The 20,413-nt window shown below is 41.8% G+C and overlaps 1 protein-coding gene across 6 annotated transcripts in view; it reads left to right on the top strand.

The window, feature by feature from the left end:
- The first annotated feature begins 403 nt into the window (after positions 1–403).
- CASTOR2 (cytosolic arginine sensor for mTORC1 subunit 2) overlaps positions 404–20,413 on the top strand; it is a 74,937-nt gene continuing 54,927 nt past the window's right edge. For 3 of the 6 annotated variants that reach the window (XM_058854172.1, XM_058854170.1, XM_058854169.1), the window contains exons 1-2: positions 695–828; positions 12,245–12,317. In XM_058854172.1, coding sequence (XP_058710155.1) covers positions 12,304–12,317 — 14 coding nt within the window. In that variant the 5' untranslated portion in view covers positions 695–828; positions 12,245–12,303. Of the gene's footprint in view, positions 829–12,244; positions 12,318–20,413 lie in introns of all 6 variants that reach the window. The other 3 variants (XM_058854167.1, XM_058854166.1, XM_058854168.1) reach the window with 2 other exon arrangements.

The raw sequence follows: 20,413 nt of genomic DNA, 5'->3' as shown, positions 1-20,413 counted from the left end.
CGGCGCATTTCATCTGCCACATGAAAGCACGAACAAGGTAAGATTTGCGTATTTCCCCGCTGTTAAAGAAAACTTCTAAAATCCTCTTTCCTGCTGCCTTTTGGCTTGGGAAAGATTTTCCAGCAAGCCGATAGGTGCAAAGAAAATGAAACAACCCAAAACAACACCCCAACCGGCTGGGCGCTTACCAGCGTCCATTCCCGTTTTAATGTTTTTATATCTATGGGTTTTTTTGGTTGGTTGGTTGGTTTTTTTTGAGTGACGGGTGGAAACCGCGCCTGAGGGCGGGCGGGGTGTGAGGGCGGGCGGGCGCCCTCAGGGGCGGGGAGGCCCCGGCGGTTGCGGCGCGGACTCCAAGTCCCAGCATGCAGCGCGGCGCGGCGCATGCGCGCCGGCCCGGGCTTGAGTGGCAAGTTGTTTGTTCCAGCGAGCACCAGCTGCTCGGCACTCTCCGGGCTCCGCTGCTCCGCTCCGCGCCCCGCCGGCCTCCCCCGCCGCTCCAACTTTTGCACCCTCTGCTCCCTCATCCTCTGTTCCCGCCTCCGGAGCCGGGAAGGGACTGACAAAACCGGGGAGGGAAAGGAGGAGGGGGGAGGAGAAAAAAAAAAAAAAAAAAAAAAGGCACCGACAATAACAGCCCCCCCTCCCCCTCCCCATTCAAAAACACAACATAAACCCCAGGGATAGATGAACTACAAATGAGAAAGAGGAAAAGATGGAACTGCACATCCTAGAGCACAGGCTCAGAGTGGCCAGCATAGCCAAGGAGAGCATCCAGTTGTTTACCTATGGATTAATCAAACTTGCTTTCCTGTCCTCTAAGACGAGGTAGGTGCTGGGGATGGGGCAGCGCTGGGGTGGGGTGGGGGTGTCCTCCTCATGAGGGGACAGAGTGTTGGGGCTGTATCCTCCCTGCTACAGGGGGCTGGGGGCTGGCAGGGCACCCCCCTTCTCTCAGAGGGGCTGGGCTGGGGGGCATCTGCCCTGCGAGTGACCAGGGCAACCTCCTTGGAAAGGGGGTGGCCTGATGGGTGCTCCCCTCTTTGTGGGGGGAATAAAAAAATGAAGCAGGATCCTGGGATGGAGGAGACCCCTCTTTGCAAGGGGGTTGGGGGGTGGGGGGTCACCCTCCTTCCTGCACAGGGGCAGGGTGCTGGGGTGGGTGCTGGCACCCTCCTTGCCAGAAGTCAGGCTGCTGGTTGAGGGGGGGATGCTCCCAGAGGAGGGTTTTTTTTGGGGGGGGGGGGTGTGAAGGGACCACCTGCGTCTTCCCAACGCACACCCCGCCATCCCAAGAGCGGGGGGATGGAGATGAGGATCAGCGCTGGAGTTCAGGGTGTCCCCGTGCAGCTTTAGGGCAGCCCCCGGAGCGGCTCCTGCGTCCCGCTGCCCGCCCGGGCCGGATGAATGAGAACAGGTGGGGGCCGGGGGGCCCGGCCGGGCCGGCTGCGGCTCGGACAACAAAGGCAACAACAGCAGCCCGAGGACGAGGAGGAGGAGTGCTGGGGTTTGTTTTTTTTCCCCTCTCTCGCTCTCTCTGCTTTTTGTTGTTTTTGGTTTTTTTTTTTTCTCCCCCTCCCCGGATTGTTGTTCCTTGCAGCACTTACAAAAAGAGCGGGTCCTCCACACGCGGGTTTGTTTAAAAGGTGCTTTTTCCAGTGCTGCCAAATTGGGGGAGGATGAGGGGCAATGCGTGCCTTGCACTTAAAACATTGTGGTATTAAGTAATTTGGATTGTGATAGCTTTCGGGGAAAAAGGAAAACGTAGTGGAAGGCACTGAAGGCACCGTGAAAATTATTATTTCTATTTTTTTTTATTTAGGGGGAGGGTAGAAAATACTGTGGCCAGTTTGTTGGATGTATGTAAGGTGCTAGGCCTTTTGCACAAAACAACTTGAATTGCAATTGCAGATTCTTCTGTCTTCACTTAGTTTGTTGACTTCACGCTATTCAGAAAGAGGAATGGGAATGTAAATAACACAATTCAAACTCTTCTTGTTTTTCCTGCCTGATAATTAGTATTTCAGTTTTCTCCCCACATTCATTCTTATATTAAGGTGGGAAATTTTCTTTGGGAGCAGGAAAATAATGAATAGATATGTAAGAAATAGAAAGCAAATTAATTTGTTTTATTTCAAACTGTAATTCAATGCTCTCTGTTAAAATGCTTACAGATGAATGGACCCATTTGTGGTGTAATTTGATTACAGTCCTTTATCTTAAACTTCATGCCTTGAAATTTCATTCTGATTTGGGGCTCATCCCATTTGGCTTGCCACTAACATTGTTTGCAGTGTAAAGTATATCAGCACCTTGTTTACTGCTGTCCCTGAATACTCCACAGGGCATTAAAGGGTCCTCAGTCTTAAGCTTCTATTTTTATGTGTTGTTTCATTGTAATTGAAAGTTGCTGCTGATTTTTTTGAAGGTCTTTTTGCTTCCTCTCCCATGCTTAAAATGTCACTCTTACTGTCAACAATGAAGTCTTTAATCTGTCACTCTTAATGCATAGACTGGAGTTGCATGGGGCTTTTTTTCTGTTTGTTTGGGATTATTATTTATTATTTTTTTATTTTTTAAATTTCAGGAATGTTCCTGTTGTCTTTTTGTTTGACATTACATTTCACATTTTCAATGTTAGAGAGCTGTGAAAGGGTCAGGGCAGTAAGATAACCCCTTTGGGGTTTGATACCTTGTCTGGCATTTGGGTGCAGCACCTGGCAGTTTTGTATTGTCTCTGGTTGCTGTGTTGTCTTTTCATATAAACACCCCGAGTATCAATCTTTCCCTACCTTCCATGGAATCTCACTGATCAGGAACAACAGATGTTTGTGGAACAATTTGTTGGCATGGGAAACTTCTCTTTATTTCCCTTTTGTTCATTTTGTTATTTTTGCAGACAGTAATGATGCAAGGGAAGCTTGTTTGTGTCATTCTTGAGACAACTGACAGCACTGAAAAGCTTTCTCCTGTGTGCTTTTGCATGCCCTGCAGCAAACAAGGTCCCTGCCCCACAGATCTTCTCTGATGATCATGTGTATAAGAAAGAAAAGGATTGCTGGGAGATGTAACTCTATAAATTTATGCCTCCACTGTTTCTCTTTCCTCCTCCTTTAAAAGATTAATATGCCCAAAAGTCAACAACTTTTTATAGGGGTGCAAGACAAATCTCCTCTCCCACACACCCCATCAAAGAACACCTCGGGGGAATGAAAGGGAGGTAATCCCTGCTAATCTTTGCTGATGAGATAGCAAAGATACCAGTTACTACATCACCTACATTTTTCCTGGTGAGACTTTAAACAGAGTTTTACTGGTGCTGCAAGGCTGCCAGTAAGAAATAATGATTTGTAGGGCAGATGTGATCCAAAGGGGTGACAATGACATCATCAGTGTTCTTAAGTTAGTCATGCAAGAAACTAGGGTTTTTCCATAGCCTCCTGTGAGAATTGATTTGGAGGGTCTCTTTCATGTTGTCATACATCAGGGAAAAGGGCTGAAACAGTTTTTTTTTAAATCTTGCACATTTTTCTTAATCCTCTTGGGAAGGAAAAGTAACAAATCTCCCTTTTTATTTGGCTTTTTGCCACTCTCACACACTCTTGCCCTTGTTCATGACACAAGTGTTTTAATTTAGCTTCTGTTACAATAGCAATATTTTCTTGTACAGAGAACAGCAGTTTTGATACTATTCTGATGGCCAGAAGCAAGACAGCAGCTAGCATGGTGAAGAGGTGAGACCACTAGCGAATAAAATGGTGGGCTGAACTGAGCTGAAAGAAAAATTAATTGTAACTTTAAGTTAGGCATGAGGTATTTTATGCAAAGTTGCATTAAGAGAGGTTGACTAGGAATGAATAATAGTGGAACTGTGAAGCAGGACTGTGCCCTTGGTGTCCTGCTTTTGTCAAAGCAGGCCTTCTGATTCCAGCAGGCTCTGCCAGGCACCCCAGTGGAGGAGTGATCCATGTCTTTTTTAGTTGCATGCTGAAGATTTGCATGTGTCTAATGTTGCTGTTGCTGTCATCACCATTCTGGTGTTTATATTATTGATTGTGTTGGTTAGGGCATGGTGCTATTAGCACCAGGGTTGGGGATTTAGTCCTTGTACTAGCCATTCACCTAAGAGTTGGACTGGATAATCCTTGTGAGTCCCTTGCAGCTCAGCATATTGTATCTCTGTGTCTGACTTGAATGTTCCTTGATGCCAAGGATTCTCACCTGTTCAGAGGCTGTGCAGTGTTTATGCATGTAAATATAACAGCTGTGTGTGGCTTCACCATTGCATTATTCTTCTTTTGTATGTGCCTCTGTCAGTGATAATTCTCTGGTGCAGAGAACTGTGATCATCTGAAAACTCCTGCTGTCATCTCCCTGCGTGCAGCAAAATGAGCAACTTCCCTCACACCAAAACCAAGTGTCTCTGCTTCCTTGGTTAAACTGTCTCATGCTACTGGGAGAGGTGCCACAAGTAACCTGCTCGAGGACTTGATACAAATACTGGTTTGCTACATTCCTGTCTTGATTTTTTTTTTTTTTTTTTTTTTCCTAATGGCAAAATATTTTTTAACTGCATCCAACAAGGAGAAGTACTGGATTCTGCACCTGGGATGGGGCAGCCCTGGATGTGCAGGCTGGGGAAGGAGATGCTGGAAAGCAGCAGCACAAAAAGGGCTCTGGGGCTCCTGGCTGGTGGCCAGCAGGATCTGATCCACAGTGCCCTGGAGCCAGGAGGGACATTCCCTGTCCTGGGGGCACCAGGCTCAGCACTGCTGGTTCCAGGGAGGGAATTGTCCTGCTCTGCTCTGGGGCAGCCTCACCTCGAGTGCTTTGTGCAGATTGGGGCACCACAGTGTAAGGAAAATATTGAACTATTGGAGAGTGTCCAAAGGAGGCCATGAGGCTGCTGAAGGGCCTTGAGGGGAAGCCCTGTGAGGAGCTGCTCAGGGCACTTGGTGTGGTCAGCTGGGGGAGAGGAGACTGAGGAGAGATTCCTTGCAGTCTGAAACTCCCTGATGAGAGGAAGAGGAGGGGCAGGCACTGATCTCTGTTCTGTGTGACCAGGGACAGGAGCTGAGGGAATGGCTGGAGCTGGTGCAGGGCTAGGTTGGAGTTTAGGAAAAGGTTCTTCCCCCAGAGGGTGGCTGGCACTGGAACAGGCTCCCCAGGGTAGTGGTCACAGCACCAAGGCTGGCAGAGCTCAAGGAGCATTTGGCCAGCACTTGGGCACATGGTGTGACTTGAGGATGGTGCTGTGCTGGGCCTGAAGTTGGACTCAGTGATCCTTCCAACTCAGCATGTTCTATGATTCCTTTTAGTACACAGCAGTTAAATCTGAATGGAGGACAGTTTGGGATAATGCATGCATTGAGCCACCAGTGCAATAGTAGGAAGGTGAGCCTACCCTTGTGTTTTGAGAGTATATAAAAATATATGGAGATTCCAGGAGAATAAAGTGGGGTCAGGGTTCTTGCAAGCACTGGATTTATGTAATGTAGTTAGCCTGATTTCTGGGTAATGCTTTAGGAGACCCCTGAACATCCGGAGTTAATGCTAACAAGTAATCTTTCCTGTTTATTTCAGTACCTAATATAAAGATTTGATGGTAAGCAGTGAAGTGGTTGAGGGAGAAAGGTATTATTTAAATTGTAAAGCTATTAAATTATAACGAGAATAAAGTTGAGCAGTTAGTTTGCTCACAGGGCTGGGTGGTTAAAGTAATTGTAGGTCATGTGTGTCTAGCATCACAAATTTTAAAATCTCTGAGGGTTTTTATACTCTTTAGTCTGAGATGGTCATTATTTCTGAATGCTGAAGAGAAGGAAAAAGTTCTGCATGTGTAAAGGATGAGACCTTGGGCACCTGAAATGTTTAAGGCAGCCATTCCAAAAGCATCTGTCACTCTGGGTTCTTTTTCAAGATGCTCCAGTTTGTCTTTTGGTGCTGGGACATTCTCCTTGTCACACACTACAACAGGAAGCTTGCAGGCAGAAGGTATTAGTGTGGAGGGGTCCTTAAAAATATTCATTCCAATAAAAATGTAGCCAGAAGTGAATGGTGATAGAATGTACAGAATAAGTTGGGTTTTCTTTGGGTTTTGAGCAAAAAAATAAAGCTAGGTTTGTTGTCTTGAAGTTTGTGGTGGTATTTTTGGTAATCTGTCCGTTTTGCTTAGTAATAATTGACACCTCTACTTATGAGCAGTGTGCTGTTGCTATTAATACAAGTGTTTCTCATTCCCTGATCACTTGTTTACTGTATATGTGTCCTGAAATTGGAGATACTGTAATAAATGGTCTATTTTGGACACCAGAATATAATAGGACAAACAAGTGCTTAAAATGTATCCATGCATCATTTGAGGACATTGAGATCAGCAGTCTGTTTCCTTTGGTATGAACTCAGACAAACACATGTTGTTTATGCCCTTATATGAGAAACAGATCGGCCTGCAACACTGGATGATTATCTGGCAAAGGCAAGTTACTCCTGTCATTAAAACCTTTTTCTTTTTGTCTCTCCTGGCTTCTGCCATCCTGTGCATCCTGGGAAGACCACTGAGTAAAGGCTTTTGCCAGTTACAAGATTGTATCTACTCATCTAAAGCATGTTGCTCATGTTTTCTTTTGTTGTGGCAAAGACTCCCAAGTGCCTTGAATATTTTATTTTGTTTTCTGGGTGTGTATATGTGTGTGATATCTGAGGTTTGGGAGCTTCTTTTTTGGTCTCATTTGGTGACCATCTGTTCCAGAAGGACTGAGTGCTGATGTCCAGACACTGCAGGAGGCTGGAGTGATGGGAAGCCTCATGGCCAAACCCCCCTGCCTGCCCTTCCCCAGAGCACTCTGCTGCCCTGTTTGTGTCACTGTGGGCATTTATGGTGCTGAACTTGCTGGTGGATGTTCAGGATGAGTAGAGCTAGTGAGAATCAGCTAACTGAGTAGGTGGAGAGAACAGAATTTACTTGTTTGGGCTAAGGAAGCATATGAGCTCTTTAATTGAGGATGTCATCAGTCTGCATTCAAGGCTGCTGGGTGTTTCAGCTGCTGCTGGGCTATGAGAGTGTTCTGCAGTGTTTTAACGTGTTAAACCTTGGAAGGAACAGGTTTCCTTCCCGATGGTCTCTCACTGTTTATCTACAAATATTATTTTTTCCCTTTATTTTCTGCTTCTGGCAAGTGGCTTACCAGTGGGGCACTGCCCAATTTTCGCTTTCTTTGCCTGGCAGTTCTGTCATACAGAACTACCATGTGGTCCCATCAGGCTGAGGCTGATGCCAAGCCAGAAACTGACAGGAATGCTTTGATATTGAATGAGATTCAAAAGGTGGAATGGAAGTAGTAGATCAAACCCAGAGTGTAATGCTGGGCAACACTATGTGCTGGAGAAATGTTGATTTAAATATTGTACTTATAAATAAATAAATATTATCCTGTAGTTTTTAGTGGGATAGTTGTTTATCCTTATTTCTCATGCTTCAGTTCATTGGGAAAGTTGTCACACAGATGAGATGCATCACCTCTGAATAAGGTACAACATCAGTTATGTAAAAGAAACATCAATGGTGCCCACTCATGTTGAGCTGAGAAATAGAAAAGAGGAAAAGGTATTCATCTTTTGCCATGTAACTCATTAAAGATCCCCTCAGATGAATATTTTTTTATTACTTTGAGGTGAAAGTCAGTATTTAAATTAAAAATGTGGCTTTTATCAGTTAGATGACTCTTCCTGCAAGCTGGTACTGGTATGCCTCAGCAGTAGAGCCAGTGCAGGTCTGTTATACAGGAAAGTATGAATACTGTGCATTTGTCATCTAGAAATAACTGCTGAATTGTTCATTAGCACACTAGTTTGAATCTACAGTCTAACTCTCCACTGAATTATAACTTAAATTAGGCTCTGTTTGGTGGCTGAATTCTTTGACAATGCCTTGGTCATTCTCTTGAAACATGTCTTTCCATCGATTTTTTTTTTTTTTTATTCAGTTTAGCACACTACCTCATTTATCCAACACATAACTTCTTGGTCATCCTGCATGTCAGACTTTTAATATATTTGGACAAGGGCTACAATTTCTTTCTCAACAGAAACAGTACAGATTTGGTTTTTTGTTTACTGCAAACTCAAGAGTAAACTCCTGCTCTGATCTGCTGGTAACTGAAGGCTGGTAAAGGAAGAATTATGCAACAGGAATGTGAGGAAATATCTCCATTCATTATAGTTCAGAATCAGCAGAGCAAAGCCTCTAAGCTGCTGTTATAATTTCCAAGTAAAACGATCTCTTCTCCTCACCCTCAGCTCAGCTTAGTTTTGTGTAGATAAGATATACTTGTTAAGAAAGAGAACAGGCAAAAACGTTGTATTATGGTACAAAAGAAATGAAGATTGGTTAAGCCAATTTCATGACTATACAAGCCCTTGTTAGTCCCAGACATACTACACAAACTTTTACTGTGCTGACCATTGAAACAGAGAATCTGATCTCATTTTTGTGATATGATATATAAAAAACATTATGTACTGGTTGTTAATGTTTTATTTTCACATCCAAAGAAATGCAATGAATGCCTAAATTTTCTCACCAACCAGAACAACCTTACTTTGGTCTGTTAAATGTGGCTTACTGGAGATTAAAATAAAAAGCCTACTTCTGATCTGCAGCCTGCTTTAGGAAGCTCCCAGCATAATACCAGAGATACCAGATCTCCCAGCAGATACCAGAGCTGCTGTTTAGCACAGAGTTGGCATGTGGAAGAAAGAAATGGCAATTTTGCTTGGTGGCAGAAAACCATTCACTAATCCTTTGGGGACCTCTTTTGTGGGGATGCCTGGGAAAGCAAAGTGATTTTTTCAAAATTTTGTGGTCCAGTTAATGTTTGGTAATGTGATGGAATAAATGTTTTTAAGATACTTGTGCTACTTCTTGGCCATTAATTGTAGAGAGATGTAGGCTGTTATTGATGGTAAGCTGTCCTTGACCCAAATTTTTTCAATAAAATTGTTTATAAAGTAGGAACCAAACCCTCTCAGGATCGTGAATGTATGTTTGACCGAGATGTAACTGCAAAGGAGTTCATCTTGTTTTCCTGTGAAGTTTTAGTGTTATTATAGAGGATACTGGAGATGGCACAAGGTGTGCCTATTTAGGAGTGAAACACAACCTTTAAGTCTTATGCAAAGTATTCAAATAGATGGATTTAAAAAGTTGATACTGGGGGAATTTCTGAACCTGAGAGGGGAAAATTTATGGGTTTTGCCATGGGTGGAACAGTTTAAAATGTATTTGTGACTCTTCCTGTCTTTTTCTGTTCAGACTTTTTAAGAATGTTACATGAAGAGAATCTGGGTAATGATATGCAATTGGTTTCAGCAATATCTGAATATTTATTCTAGTTCTGTGGTTAAAAGATCAGTATTCAGCCCTTTCTTATGCCATGCATGTTTTTACAGGGTGAGTTGGTGGAAGTTGATAAGTCTGAGACCTTGACTGAAATGGCCCATGTTAATCTTGCTTTAACATTCGTAGCTTTTATTTCTTTTCCAAAAGAAAGATTGACTCTTTTCCCTTGATAACCTCTAAGGCACTCACTTGCAAATAAATGTAGTCTTGGCAGGAAGAAAAAAAGGTAGCTCTTAATATTGAAAAGGATATACTCTGCATGCATCTAAGCAACTGTATACATTTACATAGATTTACTTAGTCTTTATTTTTGTGCTTTTTTGAAAATGATGGATGACTTATCATGTGATTAGTCTTTCAGCTGTGATCTTTTTCAAGCTGCTTTTGGGTGGAAATCGGAATTTGTAACATGGAAAGCAAACATTTTCATTTGCTCTTTTAAAACTACTACACAGTATTGAATGTGCTAAGTGTTTAGGAAAAAAAATCTCAGCTTATTTTGTGTTTATAACTAAGCAGTGTAACATGACCTGTACTAAATAAATTAAGCCAGTGGTGACTTGAGACTGTGCTTGGCAAGACACTGAAGCTGGGAGGTCTCAGCCTTCCACACCTACATCTTATTTGCAGCCTGGAAGAAGAAAACCAAGTTTACTTGCCTTTTCCTAATTTGTTCCTAATTTGTTTCCCAGCCTGGAATTAACTAGTGATCATTTTGAACTTAATTGTGTAATTTGAAATGAGGAAAATATTCACAGATCTTGTGGAAGATAATATGCTGTCAAAATCTGGTGTATTGCATAAGTGGACTGGTTACAGTGGCTTTGTCAGTGATTTCTCCTCAGCTGACTTGTTTAATTTGGTTTGAAGCAGCAAACATATTTTGATAAATTTTGTTTAAATTATCTCACTTATACCTAAGATAATATTATCACTGCAAAAATTTTTGGATTTCGGGTATCTTTATATCAGATGAGCTAATGTTAAAATAAAATTGTGCTCATAATTTTTTTCATATTCAACCTACTTGGTTGCAAAAGGATGATGTTAGAATTGGCCTTTCACTGCTGTGGGGATAGATTTCAGGCAATTTATGATATAGTGAGATGATGTGTTGTGAGTTGCATGTTATTACCCATTTGGCATTTCTGTAAACCAAGCAGAGTTTTATTGTGTGTAGTTTGTTTGTATCTGCTGAGCCAGCGAGGTGTGAAACCACACACTTGTGGCTCAGTCCCTCTTGAGCTTACTGCAGGTAAGTCTGGTTAGTGAATGGTTTTCTGCTCTGAGTGGTAAGACTATGTGCTTTGCAATAGTTTCATCTCACAAATTAAGTGAGCTGGAAGGTCACAAATTGACATAGATTGTTCGTTAAGAGATTTTTCTTCAGGTAAAATGTCGGCAATGTAGAGTGGTTATAGCAATTTTTTTTGCAAACAAAATCAATACTTCATTATGGAAAATAAAATGGATGTAGTTACCTGCATTGCAGACAAGGTAATGGTAGGCACAGATGTGCAGAATGACTGGATTCCTGAGGAACAGAGCATCATTTTTAACATGAATTTTGTTTTTCAATTATTGTTTTCTTGTCAGTATTCCTGGCATACGGTGTAACAATATTTTGATGACTGCCAGAAAATACCTTGCTACACCAGCGTGATGCTGGCTAAACACAGAAAAGTAAACAAGAATTTGGCTTGACCAGAGCAGGCTTTATGATTTAATAGGGAGAAAGATGAAGGGAAGTGATGAAGGCCAGAGCTGTGAATGAGCGTGGATGGCTCATGACTGCCCAGGAGCCTCCTGTGGGACTAATGGTTAATGCAACAGTGGAACCTCAAGCTTTTTGTGCAGATTTCAATCCAAACCTGGTACTTTGTCACAAACTTAGAAAACAGCAAATCTGCACAGAATGGATGAGGTCAAGAAGGATCTCTGAAGATCAAGTAGCCCAACCCCCAGCTCAAGGCAGAGGCTGCTCAAGCAGCTTGCTCAGGATTTTGTCCATTGGGATCTTGCACTTAAAGCCATGCATGGAGCTTTGCTCTCTGCTCTGGTAACATGTTGTTGACCTCGTTGATATTGTAATGCTTTTCTCCATTTGGCATTACTTTCCACATAGCATTATAGTGTGTGATTTAATGTCTCATCTCAGCACGACAAAGTGTTATTTAAACTTCAGAGTGAAACTGTGCAACCTCTTGGTTATGGAGAGAGCTGTTGGTATGAATGAGAGACTTTACTGCAGTAGTTCATTGGTCCTTTGTGCTGCTTTGTGAGCATTTCAGGTGAATCTGCTTATTGCCTTTAAACTGTAAAAAACTAGCTGAAACAAACTAGATGCTGAAATATTCCATAGCTTGGTAAGAGCAAAGGTTGCCTTGGGAAAGGGCACGTACTCACTTCTGTGCTGGTGCAGACAACTTAATTTCAATTTGTAATGATGTTGGATAGATGCACAAGACTAATGAAGGTACTTCTACCCAAGCCCTCTACACAGAAGTTTCATTCACGTCCTTGACCTAAGTAAGGGAAAGTATTAGAATGACATGAAGCCCAAATGTGACTTAGTTTGACTTTAATGTGCAGAACTGTGTGGTGCATGCCCTGCAGTAAATGTTGTGCTTTGGTTATTGTGCAGTTTCTGAAATTCCACTGTAAGAGTGGTCATGTGATGGAGCCTCACTGTAGGGAAGTGTTTTCTCTGTACTCTTCCTATTGGGATCAAGTTACTCCAAGCATTTCTCAGTGGTTCTTATAATTCCTGTACATACAGAAGTGCTGTTGGCTTTATGCCTTATCACATTACCCATCCCAGGTAATTTCTGTGCTGTATTCCAGGGACTGCTGAGGTTTGATCCCAGGACAAGTGCTCTGTGTCTGTATGTAAGGAAAGCCTCATGTCTGAGGAAGGGTAAGTTTCTAAGGCAAGGGTTTGCATGGAATTGCTGAGCTATCCCCTGGTAGCTCTTATGCTGTGACAGGCCAGAAATACTTCTTGTTTGCACAGGAGTGTGAAATCAGGCCAGAATGATTAATGTAAATGTAAATTAATGTGTTCTGTACCCATTTGAATGGCTTTGTTCATTCAGATGGTGGTTGAATTGTAATCTCAGGCAATGATTTAAATATGAAGTAGTCCTGAAACAATATAGTTGCCTGTTGGCTTTTTATGATCTTGTGAAGAAGTGTATTTTGAATGGATATCTCATTATAAAGGTGATAACAACCTAACTACTGGTGGAGGGGAAAAAAAGAGGAACAAAGTCAGAAATGCTAAGTAATGTGTGCATGTGTAAGTTATATGCTTCATGTAAAATTTGTGTCCTTCTGAGATGTACATGAGCATATGTTGGAAATTATTTTTCTTCTGTTTATAGTACAGCATTGAGGCTTTAAACTGGTGCATGATTGGTTGCTAATCCATTTTTGATAGCCTTCCATGGCAAGGTGTTGCTGTTTATCTCTTTTTGAGATTTCCTACTACCATAACCATGTGCTTTTCTTAGAGATGTGTGGATGGGCACACTGCACAGAACAGTTAATGAATCTATCTCTAGGTGCAGTCTCCATTGGCTGGATAACTTAGGGTGTACTCAGAGCATCACAGCAAAGCAGTTGATGAAATTCTTGTCCCTGATTCAACAGTTTCCATCTCCAGTGTGTTGGAAGTTGCTGTTAACTTCTTGTGTGTGTTCCAAGTTCAGCAGAGGAAAAAAAAACAAACATCAGACATTAACAAACCTATCAAAACTAGGAAGAAAGAAAACACAAAAGAAAGCAGCATCTGGATGAAAAGGACACCTGACACCCCTGCACTTTGAAGCTACCTCATTTTGTTTGTTTATGGACTCACAGTTGGAGTAGTGTCACTGTGGGCTGGTTAATTCAGAGTTGGATTTGAAATTGACTTGTTAACCTTTCTTTACTCAGGAGAATGAATGGTCAGATGATCAGATCTTGTTATAGGGAGAAAAAATACTTATTTATATAGGTGTAAGGTGTGTGACTAGCAATGGTGTTAACCTTTCTTCAAAACTATAAGGGAGGCTTTTTTGATATGTGTTACTAGTATCCCACTTTGAATATTACATTTTCTCACTTTGTGTTTTCACAGTAATCGTTTTTCTCTTTCACTTGGGTTTGAAAAAATTCAGCGACAGGAACAGTTCCTGAATTCAAAATAGACTAGTACTAGTACTTTTTTCTTGGACTGTTAAAACATACTCCTGGTTTTATATTCCTTGCAGGATCAGCACAGCAAAAAGGACAATGAAAGGATTTCATGTGCTCCTTAAATGAGCATTACATAAAACAAAATGTAAAATTAATTAGGACTTACCTTTTAAGCACTTGTCAAATCTCCTCATTGTCAGGTTTTCTTCCTACTTAACATTCACTTTATATCAAATAAATGAGAGGTACATGATAATACTTTCAGAATCACCTAAGTCCCTTTATTTTTAATGCACACTTGGGTACCCCAATGCTCATTGGAAGCCCACAGGGCCTGGACTCCAAAATTGCTGTTGTTGTTCAAGGAGGAGACACTTAAGGCTTTAAAAAATCTGCCTTCTGCTCAGACTAGCTGGTAACATTCAGGAGAGGAGTAAAGTAAAAATGCACCAATATACACATATATGAGCGTGTGTACGATATGTCTGTAGCTGTATACATGTGTCATTCCACAGTCAGAGTTCTCTTGAAATGGAAATTGCCTTAGCTAGAAAGTGGAGGTAGTTCCTGCTGACAAATAAAACCACATGTTTTTAGAGCTCTAATAGTTGTGCTTCAGGACAGAGAATGTCTCTCTCCCACTATCCTTCAGACGACAGCTGCCACAATGCAGCCTGAATATGAAGAATACATTTTTTGTGGCTGTATCCTGGGCACTGGGAAGACTCTACAGTTCAGAACAATAGCAGAATATGGAGCTGCCAGCAGGCAGTCAGAGTGGACAAGTATAATCATGCACCACTCAGCTTTCAAGGAAATTACAGTTAGTGCACTGACTTGCTCATAATAGCAATCCATTGTTTAGCTTAATAACTTACCAGCTCTCCAGGAACCAGCTAGTGATCACTGTCATCATACACTGCTAATCATTCTGTTCTTAAATTATCCCAAGATGAACTAAGGACCCATCACATCACCTATTAAACCAGCAAACTGAGTGCACTATAATTTTTATTTTTTTTTAAGCTAGAAGGAACAATATTGCCTACCTTTTTTTCTTCTCTTGTTTTGTCATTATCTTTGTCATATGTAATTGTGCCTGTAGGTTTTTTAAAATGTCTGGTAGAAAGGACATTGTCAAATTGTGTTGGGATATTTTAAAATAGATAGAGTTTATGTTAAATTGTGGGGGTTTTGTGATAACTACCAGGGAACTGAATATGAAATTTATGAAATTTATTTTTCATAAAGTATTTATGGCAGAGGGGTGATTTTTTTTTTTTTTATGGTGTTTTCTGTAGTACCTGGGTCCCTGTCAATCACTAGTGTAGCCTGAGAATGCCCCTCTTTAGTAGTGAAGAATGATTATCCCTCTTAGACAAACATAGAATTTAGGCACAGGAGGATAGTGTGATTTACCCAGAGCCATGTAGGGAGCTGAAGAACAGGAAGGAGAAGCAAGCTGGTCCCTTTGAGTTCTGATCCCAGTAGGCCTTTTAGCCAAAGGGTTATTTGTGAGTTGAGAGCTGCCAGCACTGAAGGAGCCTTGGAGTATTTCTTCTGAAGGAAGAGTGGCCACAGCTTCATTTGCAGACATTGATATGAAAGATCCTTGAGTGGTGCAAAGTTCCAAACCTGTTGGGACACTTTGTGTGGTCAGGAGTGCACAGACATGGAAGCCACGTGAGCAGATCTCCAACCTGTTCCATGCCTAGGTCTGAAATGGTGAGTCTGTTAAAGGGGAGGGGAAAACAGATGCATGTGCCCATGTGAAACAGGCCTCCTTGCTGTTCTGAATAGTGCAGGCAGCTGTTGCACAGTATCTCCTGATCTCAGGAATTGTGCAGACTGTGGGGTCAGCTGTTTTTATCAGACCAGAACAAGTACACCAGGATTTAAATGAAACCCTGAGCGTTTTTGTGGTTTTCTTTAATTTTTGTTTTGTTTTGTTTTCATCTTTCCTGTGTCTGTCTTGGAAAGACAATTGTATCTCTTGATCAGTGACAACTAGAATTAAAACAAGGACCCTTCTGCTCCAAGATTTATTGCCTGGCACAACTATATCTGATGAAGTGTCATCTTTCATGTTTTGAGAAGATGCTGTCTGACTGAGATATCTCTGAAGCATATAAGACAAACCTATTCTTGTCAATTATAGTAATAGTCTAGCTCAAATGATATAGGATTTCATATATTGTACTGAAAAATGTAGACCCAGCCTTTGTTAATAAACAGAAAAGATCAAGTTGCTACAAAATGGTGATCTCTACAGAGACTACTAACTTTATGCATATACTTCAGCTGCATCACCTACTTTTGGCAGCAAGAAGTGAAAAAAATGCTGAGTAGGTATGTCATGTCCCCAAGGTAAATTCTGTAATAAGGAAATACCTGAAGCTTATGGGTGTGGCTTTCTCTTTTCCATGGGAATATTTCCCACTTCTCCAGGAGTTTTCCATCTTTCTTTGAAAACAATTGTTCAGGTTGCTAGTCAGTCCTGTTTTATTGGCTTCATTTTCTGTAGGGCCAACAAATGGCATTCAGCCCAAACTCCAAGGTTGTACCAGTTCACTGTATTTTGCACTGTACAAAGTTGAAAAGTATTGCTAAATGAAAAAATAGAATGGAATAGAATAGAATTGGAAAGCCTAAAATCTCCTATTAAACAATGGCAACCTGTTCTTTAATGCAACACAATGGCTGTGCAATGATTTATGTTACTGTGTGCTTTGAAATGTGTCTGGCTTGGTAGTTATGCTTGACCAGAGCTTTCTCTCACAAGAAGTATTTCTTTCTTTGCCTTGTCTACAGATACAAGAGTGGAAATATTCAAAGCAATTGTTTTGTTACAAATCTGCTTGGGATGCAGATTTGATTAACTCATTTCTCTGCGTAGCAAAGTTAACAATTTTCTCTGTGTTGGTGACTTAGAGCCCAGGCTGAAATATTCACATTAGAGGGAATGGTTCTGTAAAACCCTCTTCATGCAAACTGGACATCAGTATGCTTGAGGTTTCTGAAAATATACCTTCCCACTCCCACTCCACAACAAACAATGGCTTCAAGCCATGCTGGAGCTGCCCAGCAAAAACATGGGAGCACTGTAAGCATCAGTTATCCAGAAGAACAAAGGAATGGGAGAGCCTTGGTAAAATAAAAGTTAAAGTAGCAGAAACCACACGTATGAGTCTGGAATGTGATGCTGGGGAAAGAACCATCAATAATCCTGTCACTTGCTGATTTTCCCAGGCTGAGAAATGCCATGTTGCTTCCAGTCTGCTCGTCTAGATCCAAAAGCCTTTGCTTTTTGCAGCCTCATCAAAAATGAAGCTTATTTTACAGAAATCCAGTAAATTACAGATTATTAAATAATTCAGCTTTTCTTTGGACAGGTCAGCAGTGATTTGCTTGGAAACCTTGGCATACTGTTGAGTTTCTGCTGTGGTGAAAGGTTGCCTATGATTTAATCTAAAAGATTCCCTTCCCCTTTCTCCCCTGCCATTTATTTACCTCAGCACAAAATTATTACTTTGACATTGTGTGAGTTGATTCCTGTGAAGGTAACATGCTGCCTCACAGAGTGAGTGCCCTGGCACTGGATCTTCCCAGGAAATCTGTCAAAACTTCTTCACCTTGGCCTTCATACCTTCACTGTGTCTAACACTGCTATTAAACCAGTAGTAAACTTCACTCCAGGCTTGCACACTGACAGGTTTGAAGCAACAAACTCTATAATGTTACTTTTGGTATTTTTACCCATGTGTTCATGGCCATGTGGAGCCTCCTCCTGAAATGTTTCTAGCACCCCCAGTCTGCAGATTGCTGGCTGGGAGCATCTTTCCTCCTTAATGCATTATAGAAAATCAGTGTCTTATATTGCACCAAACTCGTGAATGTAATGCTTGCATCCAAAATTGGGACGTGTCTTTGTGGGAGACTGGCTTCAGTAGAATTATCTGATATTCCAGTTAATTGGTTCATTGGTGGCTTTCTCAGAACCCCATAATGTCCCTTAGTCATTTTCTTTCAAAATTAACCTGGTTTTCTTGGTCTGAGTAGTTGGTTCTTGAATAAACTAAGTCCTTGGGGTTTAGGGGATTGTATTTACTCATTTTCAGATTACAATTTTGGTTCCTTCACTGACTGTCTGTAGCTTTCTGCCTTTTGAAAGAGTCTGTATTGATGGTTCCTCAATCTGTTGCCACTCATTCCTTTTCTTGTGCTTGTTTCAACATATCATAACTGTTCTACTGGCTCCCTCAAGTCCTGTAGAACCTTGTTATGTCAGGGTGTGTGGGAGATGGCTGTATATATTTTTGTTGTTGAGGGAATCTCATTTTGAGTCCTTTGTCTTTTATATCTCAGGCCTTGGGGGTATTTGGTCCTTCCCAAAATGTGATGTTTTGAAGAAGTGCCTCAGCTGGCTAAAGCCTTTGCTGCTGAAGCACTGAGGTTGTAGCTGAGAGGCTTCTTGGTGCAGAGACTGTGCAAGGAGCTGGAATGCAGGCTGGGAACTTGGAATATAGGTGATAGGACTGTGGGCAAGATCAATGCCATGATCAAACTTACACCAAGTCACAGTCTTGACACATTACTAAATCTGTTTTCAGAAGGTTAAACTTTGTAATGACAAAGCCTTTAATCTTCCCTCTTTGTTTCTGTCCTGTTCTTTCACACATACACACAATCATCTTTTTCATTCTTCTTTCTCTTTAGTCTGCAGAAGGCAAATTCCTGCAGCATTCCTGGCATAAGGAAGGAAGCTGATAATGCTGGTGTGTAATGCTGAAGCTACAGCTGTTTAATAGTTTCCAGCACAGGGCTCTTGCATTTTAGCTGGGGGAAGATTCCTGAGTGAAGCCTCACAAGGGCACTGTGTCCTCTTGCTACATCCAAGTGTAGTTGTGTGCCCGAGTGCCCTCTTTGGGAGAAGGCAGGGGTTGTGTAGCAACTACAGCACCAGGAACCAGGATTCCTAACTGCTATTCTTAGCTCAGCAACCAATTTGTTGTAAAGCCTTTGGCAAATCATTCAGGCCTAATCCTGCACATACAGCAGCCCCCAACAAAGTCCTTTGTGTTTTTCACTGGGAACAGAGGATCAGCTTCTTAACTTCTTCTTTTCTCGCACACCAGAGGACCAATGAATTGGAAAATATGCAAGAAAGCATGCTAATTTGTTCATGTTTATGAGGCAGTGACGTGGGCATCACTGTGTGATCTTGCATCCATAAAGGGAGATTGATTGATTGCTGTTATCAGCTGGATCTCTGGAGCCACAGGATTTTTGGCCTCTCTCATCAGAATGCAATTTTACATGATTATACAGGATAATGCTGGAAATGCCTCTGCACTGTCCAGATGGCAGGGTCAATGTAGCGTGGACCTTGCTCAATTGCTTTGTGTGCCAGTATAAGTGCTGCTGAATTTCTCTCTTTATGCTACTGGCACAGCTAGAAATTGAGGAATTCTATGACTGTTGATAAATTCTGTGAGATGGAAATTAATACGTACAGAGACCTCTGCTATAATTGACCTTAAATTAATTTCCCCCCGTTTTGCAAAGGTGAATGGCAGCACTCATTTTCCTGTGGTACTTATGCTTCCAAATAATCTGAGCTGCAATCTGAAAATGAAATGGTATAAAAAACATCCTGGGCTAGGAGTTAATTTCAGGAGTACCTTGTAAGATAAAAAGGCATATCAAAAAGGTACTTTAATCTGCAACCTCCTTGCCTTTACATTTGGCCGTGCTGTATTTTGTAGCATGTGAGGTTCTGGTATCTGCTGAGTGCAGCATCTTGCTCTGCTGATTTGTGTAAGGCTTTATTTGCCTGCTGCAGGGACAGAGGTGGATTAATCTATAGAGCTGTCGGCAGAAATCCCTTAGTAGGCTTTTGAGGGGAGATCAGCTTGAAGAAAACACAACTTGGTTTTCGTGTCAGTTGAATTTTTGATAATATTACCAGAAAGTCTGGTCTCTTTGTAAACTTAGTTCTCAAAACACAGGGCCTGGTAGGGGATTTTTTAGGTAGGTAATGTTTTAGTATAATGCCCTTGCCTGGGAACGGACAGGGCTGTTCCAGAGCTCACAGATACTTAATGAATAGAACTAAACTACAAATAAAACTATGCCTTGCTCAATACATTTTTTAGTTAAAATAAGAGACAGAAGAGCAGAACTATTACCTTCCATGCCACCCAGGCTGGGACAACATTCTCCTTTCCTCTGTCCTCAGTGAATGAGAATATTATCCTGTCTCCCACAGCAAGTCATTTCTGGGATCTGAAAGGGGCAATGATGTGAAAAGGACAGGTAGCCCACAGTCAGAAGCTTCTAGTTTGTTGGAAGCTACATATCTATACCTTTAAATATGAATATCAATTTGTTGGTGTCTCTCCAGCTTTACAGTTTTTCTATTGTCTCTGTTTGCATTTGGGGCAGTGCACTGGAGCTGCCACCAGTGCTGGTGACTCCTGGTCCTCATGGAACTTCACGGAGGGATGTACCTGCTAGTGCCCATGTCCCACCCCAGTGCTGAGCTCTCTGAGATTGATGCACCAGGGCTGGGTCTGTCCCCCCCAGATGATGATGATGATGATAACAGCAATACCATCTATCATACTGTTCCTGGCAGTCACTGCATGGTTGTGATTTGGAGCCCTCGTTCAGCAGTCTCCTGTACTTTAAAGAGATTCTCCTCATATTGTTCTAATGTTTATCCAAGAATATTTTCTCTTCCTGCGAGTATAGGAGTCTCTTGCTCTCCTGTCTGTTCTCTCCCTCTCAGTTGTAGAGCCCTCCTGCCTTGAAGGGGAAGGCTGGTTGAAGGAA

This window comes from Poecile atricapillus, chromosome 21 (assembly GCF_030490865.1).
Source record: "Poecile atricapillus isolate bPoeAtr1 chromosome 21, bPoeAtr1.hap1, whole genome shotgun sequence".
NCBI lineage: Eukaryota > Metazoa > Chordata > Aves > Passeriformes > Paridae > Poecile > Poecile atricapillus.
This window is presented reverse-complemented; position numbering and strand designations above follow the sequence as displayed.